Genomic DNA, 9,536 nt, shown 5'->3' on the forward strand with positions numbered 1-9,536 from the left:
AGATTACTTCTATTGTAGCCTTGAATCATAGCATTCATAATCTAATTTTTAAACAATCATCAATGCTCAATCGTTAGCATACGTTGGTAAAAGTTACAACTAGCTGGCTTTTATAAATTTTTTAACGAGAAAAGTTGAAGAAAATATAATTTACTACAATTTACTATAACATCATGTTTGATATTTACGGAAAATTTTGGCAAAAAACAACAACAAAGGAATTTTAGACTTTAAACAAATTTTAAAAGGTTTATTTAACAAAAGTTTCTCTGAAATACTACTTGATACGATTGTAAATTGTACTAAACTACACGTCTTACAACTTTTAATTATTATAAAAATTTCGGTTTCAAATATTATTTTAGAATATTTTTGCAATAAAAACGATAATTAACGTAGCACTAATTTGTTAATGTGAGTCAGTGGTTATAAAATCAATACTATATATTTGGAACTAAATTTATTTGACTTGATGATCAAATCTGTGATTATACGATTGATTTTTCAACGGTACTTATCATGATGCAAGTTTAAATAATCTTTTTATTTATTAAATCGTGGTATATTTGTGTGTGATTAAAACAGTTTTAGAATTCACTGTGTTTTAATGCGTAATTTTTGTACTGAGTAACAACTTATACAATAAAATGAAGTTTTCAGTGTTTTTCTTTGTTGTTTTGGCAACGTACACGGTAAGTAAAAATTTAATTTCAGAATATAGCTCAATTTTTAATATTTTCCAAAAAATTACTAAGCTGATTAATTTTGGCGTTTAGTTCTTTATATTTCCATACAAATTTTAGATTTCCCAAAAGTAATCCATATTTTCTACACTGGTATTTTTCTACAAGCTTTCATTATTTTGTGGACATAACAAAAAATTTCTTAACTGTACTATATGCATTTAGATCATTAAATTGTATCGTAGGATAAGAATTATCCAAAAATTTCGCGGTTTATAAAACGTCAATTTTGATTCAGAGAAATTAAGGGAAAACGTATAGTGAATGGAAACCAAGTCTTAAAGATAGATAATGATAAAAGGATATAATTACCGATATTGAGATAAATATGAAAAAACGAGATTAATATTGTTCCTATTTGCGCTTATTTAGCAAAAAAAAAGTTCCATTTGAAATTTTTGCATGATTTAAAGAACTTGGTTGTAATTTATTGAATTAAATCGTTAGATTTCTATGTTTAAAATAGCGTAGATGCTAGATTTACGTGATAATACTAAGCGTATTTATTAAATAACTGATTTAAACTTAAAATTGGTACTTTAAAACCGACTTTCCCATATTTCAAATTAATATTGAATTAATGACCTTTGTGATCACAAGTCTATTAATTATCTATAGATTAGGAAGTACGTGTTGATATCAATTATTATTTAATTTAAAATTAATAACATTAATTTTTGTAGAAACTTCTATTTGAAAACATAAATAGTTTGTAATAAGAACTATCAGAAGGTCGATTCTGTAATCTATATGGCATTTCTCTTAATTTCTATCTTTGCGCGTGAGAATTTTCCCTTTTCTACACAGTGATATTTGTCAAAGATTGTCACATTTTGAGAAGTGACTCATATGCATTCCGTAACATTTGTAAGGAGGGGAGGGGATAATTGATTAAAACTGTTTTCATTTTCTTATATCACAAGTACATTATTGTAACTTGAAAAACTATTGAAAAACCCAAATTTTTACTAACAATTCATTGTCGGATTCTAATAATGATTAACTTAAGCCCTATTATTACTCTTGATATTTGGCACATATTCCTAATTTTCGAATTTCTATACTTTGATGATCTGTATTACATTTTGAATTTTTTCTTTGTCGTTAACCAGGCTAAGAAAAAATAATTAATAGAATCAATTTATCGTTAAAATTTATTTTCAATTTTTTTTATTCGGAAATAAATATTATTTTTAATTCATTAAAAATTATTATGAATGTTTCAAATTTTCAGGTAGTTACAGCCACTGGTACAGTTGACGAAGTAACTGCCGAAGCAGGTAAAGAAATTGGAAGGAATGCAAGAGAAATTGGTGGTATCTTTCAAGAAATTGGAAAATTACAAAATCGTTTATATCCAGTTGAAAAACAAATTCGCGGAGAATCTCAGCATACAACAAATGAAGTAACAGAAAAAAATCAAGAAACATTAGCTTTAATTAATAATATAGATAAACCAGATTGTCGCGTTAAAGCTAAAAAAGAACTAGAGAGTGCTTTCACTCAAACAAAAGCTGATATTTTAGAATGCCAACAAGATACCATTCACAAAATGAACGATTTCGAGCACGATTTAAAGGAAACACAAAAATCACTTAAGCAATTGAAAAAAACAAATGGTAAAATTATTAAAAATTGTTATCGTAGTACAAATCGACAAGCTGAAGAATTGGAACAATGTTTCAAAGCCAAAGATAATGAAGTCAAAGTTGAAATAAAGAAAGAAGAGGAAAAAGTAAATACCGTGAAAGATAAAATTACAGATATTGATTCGAATACCGTAATTAAGTGTATTCAAGCAACTTCACCTGCGTTCAATAAAAAAACAGATCAAATTGTTGTCGATGTAAAAAAATGTGGTGGGGTTGAATAACAGTTGATTGAATATTTTTGTGAAATTTAAAACTACAAAGCTCGTTTATTTTAAATTTAAGAAAACCATAAAATTAAATAATTTCAACTAAAAAAAATTTTTTTTTAAATATGTTGCACTGCACTTCATCGAAAAAAAAAACACATTGTAAATTATTTTATCGAATAAATATTTATTAACATTAGAGAAATGGAGCCCCTTGATTTTTCTCTTATAGACCACAAGCCCTTGCTGATAGTTTTCGGGTTAAATGAACCACCAGGAATCATGTTGTAAAAGATGCTTCTATATGTAAAAGTAAGTTTAAGCACCATGGTGTTAGTTTTGCGCGATACAGATGAGTTCAGGTGAGAATATGAATGTCACACCCCTTAGTCCCTGCACCAATAAATATGCTCGGCGTTGGTGAATTTTAGCTCTGCATAAGTATTCGAAGCGAATTACATAAATGCCGTACAGAAATAAATCCTGGAATCTTCGGTACCAGAATTTATAAAAAAATTTTGATCTTCCGTCAATTTTCGAAGCCCTACTTGTTTATTTCTGTACGGAATTTTTTTTAGCCCCTATGAAAAGCTATAAAATGGGGACTAAATCATGGAATACAGGAATAAGAAAGATATCGCCATGTTACAGAAAAACAGTCTTGCAATAAAAGACTCTATAAGATACAAAGTGATGCATAATACCCAAGTAAATTTTGATCACCAGCCATGATCAATTTCTAGGCAACCACAACTTGATTTAATTACCTAGGTATTAATTTTTTTTTAATAATATAGTTTTTATTATTGTGAAATTTAAAACTGAAATGTTTTTTTACTAGAAATTTTTTTGGGATTGTTGCTTGTATATAAACAAATATTGATTATGAACTAAAATTATTATTTACTTACATATGAATCATTACTAACATTGTTTTCGATAAATTTTCTTTTTATTCGTGTACAGCATTTTCTATGTGAGTAATAATTAATTTCATATGTGAGTAGTGGCTTAAAAGGTACTCAAAACGGATTCAAGAATAAGCAACATTAATATTCCTTTTGAAATCAGAAAAATCGAAAATTTTAGACACCTCTATTTAATTGAAACTCTTTCACACTCATGCGAAGTAGCACGTAGTCAGGCGAGGTGACTTTATTAAGAATGAAGTTGAAACCATTGACTTTTCAACAGGTTACAAGAAGTAAAAAGGATTGATTATCTAGAACTCATATTACATTGTCGGTTGCATAGATATGTTTTGTGAATTCAACAGATTTTATATGATTTAAAGTGATTTTGGCGCCTAAATTGAAGATGTATAAGTATTCTTTGTTTATGGTTTTTATTTCGGTAACGTATACTGTAAGTTTATTTTTATATGCGTCCTAGAAAAGTGGACCAAAGAGGTTTTTTAGAAATTGTATAAATTTAAGTTCACGATTATAATTTATAGATAATTAAAGGACGTAGAATTGAAGATGTTGTTGAAGAAGCACGCACAAATTTTGATAATAATTCTAAAGCAATTGATACTTTATTTCAAAATATCGGTACATTACAAACTTGTTTATATTCAATAGAAAAATTTATCCGCGACGAATCTTTAAATACAACAAACAAACTAAATAAAAAACATCAAGACGCATTAGAATTAATCAACAAAATCGACAAAGACGAGTGTCGTGTTAACGCCACGAAAGATTTGAAATTTGCACTTAATCACACGAAAACTGATATTAATGTTACATGTCAATTACAAGATACAATCGAGCTAATAAATGATTTAAAGCATGATTTAAAAAGAACACAAGAATCGCTTAAAAAATTAAATAAAAAAAATGGTGAGACTATTCAAGTATGTTTAAACAGTACAAATCAACAAGCTGAAGAATTGCAAAAATGTTTGAAGGCTTTTAATCCGAATGCATTCATTAGATTGTTTCAAGTAACTTTATCGACATTCAATCAAATAACTGTCAAAATCATTGCCGATGCGAAAAAATGTGGTGATGATGAATAATAATGTATTTAATTGGATAAAATAAATTAAATATATTGTGAAATTTCTATATAAAAGCCATTGCTCAAATGTAATCTATTTTTGCTCTATTGTTTCAAATTTGTATAAAAACAAGTTTTTAAATACATAAAAAAGTTTTTAGATTATATAAAATTGGATTAAAAATATCGACCAGTATACAATTGGATTAAATATCCGATGTACCTATTTATCATTATTTTTTATTGTACGACACCATAACAGGACATTGGTTGGGCGGCAGGCATGCTGAACGCCTGGGACTGGCAGTGTATCACGACTACTGCAGGAGCTGCCACAGTGGTGAGGAGGAGGTGACAATGTCTCATCTTCTCTGTCACTGCCCAGCTCTTGTCATGAGAAGATGGACTTACTTGAGCCAGCCTCTCTTTGAAGACCTCTCCGACCTGGAGTCCGTCGACGTCAAAGCTCTCCTGTTGTTCTTAAACAGCTCCAAATGGTTCATGGAGTAGTGGCCGGGGATGGGCCAACCTTTTTTCGGTATCACAATGTACCCTATAGTCTAAGTGTGGCCCACCCCAGTCACTCTAACCTAACCTAACCTATTGTACGAAAACAATTTTTATCCAATCAATTGTTTTTTACAAAATGTTCAAAAAAATGTTTTTTGAATGAAAATGATTTTTTTCTAAACCATCCCTGAACTACAGCGAACAAAACAAAAAAAAATTTTTGAAAATCGGTCCAGCCGTTTTTGAGTTTTAGCGAGACTAACGCACAGCAATTTATTTTTATATATACAGATCAATAAAATTGAAAAAAAAACCCAACTCAACCCACACCCACACCCACACCCACGCCCACGCCCACACCCACACTAACACCAACACCAACACCCACACCCACACCCACACCCACACCCACACTCAACCCAACCTAACCCAACCTAACCCAACCTAACCCAACCTAACCCAGCCTAACCCAGCCTAACCCAGCCTAACCCAACCTAACCCAACCTAACCCAACCTAACCCAACCCAACCCAACCCAACCCAACCCAACCCAACCAAAAATTACAAAAATTGTGTTTTTTTGAATTTTTTATGACTTTTTCGATTTTTACAAATTGCAAAAAGTGTAAAAAAAGTTTTTGTTTCCGATTTCGATAAAACTAAGTTTATAAGGTAATTTTGACCCGAAAATTACAAAAATCGTGTTTATTTGACCATTAAATGAGTAATTTTCGAGATATTTTATGAATCTGACTGTAGAGCCAACATTTTCATTCCGTTCAGTCTCTGAAATTATTCCGCATTGAATCTAATTATTCCGAAATTGTCCTTTTCATTTCAATTACGATTCATTACTGTTTCAGACACACAGTAATAAGTTGGACAAAGACCCAAGATATTTGTTATTCATTTTATTACATTAGTTTTTTAAGAAACTGTCCGAAACAAAAGGTAATCAATTTTTAAAATGAAAATGATTTTTTTTCTAAACCATCCCTGAACTATAGCGAACAAAACAAAAACAAAATTTTGAAAATCGTTCCAGCCGTTTTTGAGTTTTAGCGAGACTAACGCACAGCAATTTATTTTTATATATACAGATATATTTTCATTTTATTATAAACTGTTTGTTTACATATCGTTATGTTTTCAACAAGTTTTAAATCATAAACATTTACGAATTTTATCTATTGATTTGTAATATTTAAATAAATCATCACATATTTTTTTCTGATTATAACAATTTTTAAGTCGTTGTGTTTTGAGGACAAATTTTTTATTAGTGAAAATTTTTATAATTTGAAAATGAAATTTTCTCTTTTTTTCTATTACGTTTTAGTGACGTATACGGCAAGTTTTTTTTTTTCATTGTTCAGATTCTGTATTTTATTTGAGGAAAGTTTTCCAAAACTTTATCTCGAAAATAAATAATGTTTAGAAATTCCTCTGGTACTGATTTAATTTTCTCCCAACCTTAGTGAGCCTCTTTTTTAATTAATAAAATTTATTAGTATTAATTGCTTGTAAAAACAATTTATTTTTTTCGTTCCCAATTTCTAGGCAATCGTAACTGCAGGTACTGTTGAAGAGGTAACTACCCAAGCATGTGAAGAAGTTAAAAGGAATGCAAAAGAAATACAAAATCTTTTCCTAGAAATTAGTAAATTAAAACGTAGTTTATATGCAATAAAAGAACAAATTCATGAAGAAACTGAACATACTATAAATGAAGTAATCGAAAATGATAAAAAAACACTAGAATTTATTAATAAAATTGATCAAGAAAATTGTCGGGCAAAAGCAGAAAAAGAATTAAAGACTGCATACAATCTTACAATAACTGATATTAATATAGGATGTCAAAAGGAAACAATCGAAAAAATAGATGTTTTACAGATCGACTTAAAAGAAACGAACGAATCACTTTCAAAAGTAAACAAAACTAACAGTGAAATTATTCAATTTTGTTTTAACACTACAAATCAAGAAGCTGAACAATTGGAACAATGCTTTAAGGCTCAAGATAATGAGGTGAAAGATGAAATACAAAAATGTGTTGGAATAGTCAATATTATAAAAAATCAAGTTACAGATATTGAAATAAATGTTGAAATTGTAATAAAATGTATTCAGGCTAGTTCATGGATATTCAATCAAATGACCGATCGCATTATTGTCGATGTAAAAAAATGTGCTGGTATTGACTAACAGTGATTTACTTTATTTCCTAGATATTAATTCGTTTTATAAAAAATATTTTTGTGAAATTTAAAACTAAAATTAAAATTTTGTAATTATAAAATGTAAATTATTCCAAAAGTAAAATTTCAAATAATTTAAAGAAGATAATATTTTCCAGAATCATTTTATATAGAATATAGATTTTTTCACCGATAATTTTTCAAAAATATCATCATTAAATTGTATGGATTTTTTCGAAGAGCAGTGTTTCTAGACAGTTGGGCTAGCGAAATACAAAAAAAGGGTGTGTGCGTTAAAATGGGAGGAAGGTGGTACTTTATTTTAATAAACGTTTAGGTTTTCTATCTTCTAAACACTTATTTTAACTACTCCCATATTAGGTAGGTTTAATATCCCCGTTGATTAATCTTTTATTTTTACCTTAATAAACAAAATTTGTTGACTTAGTTAACTATCAAATTTTCTATTATCAATTTATAAATATACAACAAATTATTAAATTAATTTTTTAAGCGTATCTTTACAATTTATTAAATAGTTAAAAAAATTTAATCTTTGTCCGAACACTTTTATAAAGATATTAAACGATGTACTTGTATGTGAATTAATTGAATGTCCGATGTAATATAAGCATAAATTTTTCTATTTTTCATTGAATTACCCCTATGTTTGGTACCAACTAACCTCTCGAAACATTTTTTACTTAGCCAAAGTTTGTGATGTAATTAATTATTGTACACAATGTTTGATGTTGATATTCTGATGTATGGACGTATATTCCGATATATTTCGATGTATATTGACACAATTGTATTATTCATTTTACAACATGTTTTATGAAGTAAAAATTATTATTGCTTATCTATTGATTTATATTAAATCGTCGTATACGTTTGTCATTTTAAGACAGTTTTAGAATTCAATGTTTTTATCGCCTTAATTTTACTTAAGTACCTAACAACTTATAAAGGAAGATGAAGTATTCCCTATTTTTGTTTTTTCTTTTGGCAACGTATACTGTAAGTTCATTTTAATAATTTTTAATATTTCGTGTCAGTATAGTAAAATTAAGAAAAAAGTTAAGGTTCTTAAGGCCTTTAATGTGTGTCCTAATGAGAGTACATTTACATTTGCACTTCTAAAAGTGGACCAAGGAGGGAGATCTTAGTGAAAATATTGAATGGAATATTTATAAATTGATTTGTAAAAAGCTTAATGTTTACGAATGCCATTTTTAGGTAGTTAAAGCCCGTACAGTTGAAGAAATAGTTGAAGAAGCACGTAAGGAAGTTGAAAAGAATGCTAAAGAAATTGATAGCTTGTTTCAAGATATTAGTACGTTACAAAATTGTTTATATTCAATTGAAAAACAAATCATCGATGAATCTGAAAATATAACAAACGAAGTTAATAAAAAAAATCAAGAAACATTAGAATTAATCAATAAAATTGACAAAGAAAAGTGTCGAGTTAAAGCTAAAAAAGACTTAGAATTTGCACTTAATCTTACAATAACAGATATTAATATTTCATGTCAATTATTGGACACATGAGTTAATCAATGAATTAAAACATGATTTGAAAGGAACGCAAGAATCACTTACAAAATTAAATAAAACTAATGGTGAAGTTATTGAAAATTGTTTAAATACTTCAAATCAACAAGCTGAAGAATTAGAAAAATGCTTTAAAGCAAAGGATATAGAGATCAAGGATGTATTACTACAATATAAAGAAATAGTAAATTCTATAAATGATAAAGTGGAAGATATTTACCCGACTGCAATCATTAGATGTTTTCAAATAACTTTATCGATATTCAATCAAATAACTGATCAAATCATTTCCGATGCCAAAAAATGTGCCAAAAAATACATAAAATATTTTAATGAAATTTCTAACTAAAAGTTTTGTCTCAATTTTTGCCCTATTTTACAAATAAAACATGAAATTTTTCTGAAAATATTGGTAAACTGGAAATTTTATTATTATTAACCGTGATGCAGAAACAATACTTTGTTAAACAATTAATACATACTTGAAACTTCGTGATTGGCTTCCCTTTGGCGAGTCTACCAAACTTCACCCTACAATTTTTTCGAAAGTGCTAGGTTTTTAAATGCTATTTTATGATAACGTCGTAGTTAAGCTATCGGTCTGAAAAAATGCAGCACGGAATTTGTCACTATGACCACTTGATAACATTAATAGTTTTTAAAC

At 28.3% G+C, this 9,536-nt stretch overlaps 4 protein-coding genes across 5 annotated transcripts; all 4 read left to right on the top strand.

The window, feature by feature from the left end:
* The first annotated feature begins 570 nt into the window (after nucleotides 1-570).
* Nucleotides 571-2,661, top strand: LOC123300698. The gene is made up of 2 exons (XM_044883319.1): nucleotides 571-692; nucleotides 1,978-2,661. Exons 1-2 carry the CDS (start codon nucleotides 648-650, stop codon nucleotides 2,614-2,616), a joined length of 684 nt encoding a protein of 227 aa, XP_044739254.1. The 5' UTR covers nucleotides 571-647; the 3' UTR covers nucleotides 2,617-2,661.
* Nucleotides 2,662-3,560: 899 nt separating this feature from the next.
* On the top strand, nucleotides 3,561-4,624 carry LOC123301063. The gene is made up of 2 exons (XM_044883790.1): nucleotides 3,561-3,966; nucleotides 4,058-4,624. The coding sequence occupies exons 1-2, from the start codon at nucleotides 3,919-3,921 to the stop codon at nucleotides 4,622-4,624; spliced, it is 615 nt and encodes a 204-aa protein (XP_044739725.1). The 5' UTR covers nucleotides 3,561-3,918.
* A 1,788-nt stretch (nucleotides 4,625-6,412) lies between these two features.
* LOC123301064 lies at nucleotides 6,413-7,322 on the top strand. The gene is made up of 2 exons (XM_044883792.1): nucleotides 6,413-6,464; nucleotides 6,675-7,322. Exons 1-2 carry the CDS (start codon nucleotides 6,420-6,422, stop codon nucleotides 7,320-7,322), a joined length of 693 nt encoding a protein of 230 aa, XP_044739727.1. The 5' UTR covers nucleotides 6,413-6,419.
* Nucleotides 7,323-8,223: 901 nt separating this feature from the next.
* Nucleotides 8,224-9,179, top strand: LOC123300875. 2 transcript variants are annotated; one of them, XM_044883537.1, is made up of 2 exons: nucleotides 8,224-8,339; nucleotides 8,559-9,179. In XM_044883537.1, exons 1-2 carry the CDS (start codon nucleotides 8,291-8,293, stop codon nucleotides 8,867-8,869), a joined length of 360 nt encoding a protein of 119 aa, XP_044739472.1. In that variant the 5' UTR covers nucleotides 8,224-8,290; the 3' UTR covers nucleotides 8,870-9,179. The 2 variants fall into 2 exon arrangements, with proteins under 2 accessions (XP_044739472.1, XP_044739473.1); XM_044883538.1 differs by having other exon boundaries at nucleotides 8,224-8,335; nucleotides 8,555-9,179.
* Nucleotides 9,180-9,536: the final 357 nt, after the last annotated feature.

Source organism: Chrysoperla carnea, chromosome 5, assembly GCF_905475395.1.
Source record: "Chrysoperla carnea chromosome 5, inChrCarn1.1, whole genome shotgun sequence".
In the NCBI taxonomy this organism is placed as follows: domain Eukaryota; kingdom Metazoa; phylum Arthropoda; class Insecta; order Neuroptera; family Chrysopidae; genus Chrysoperla; species Chrysoperla carnea.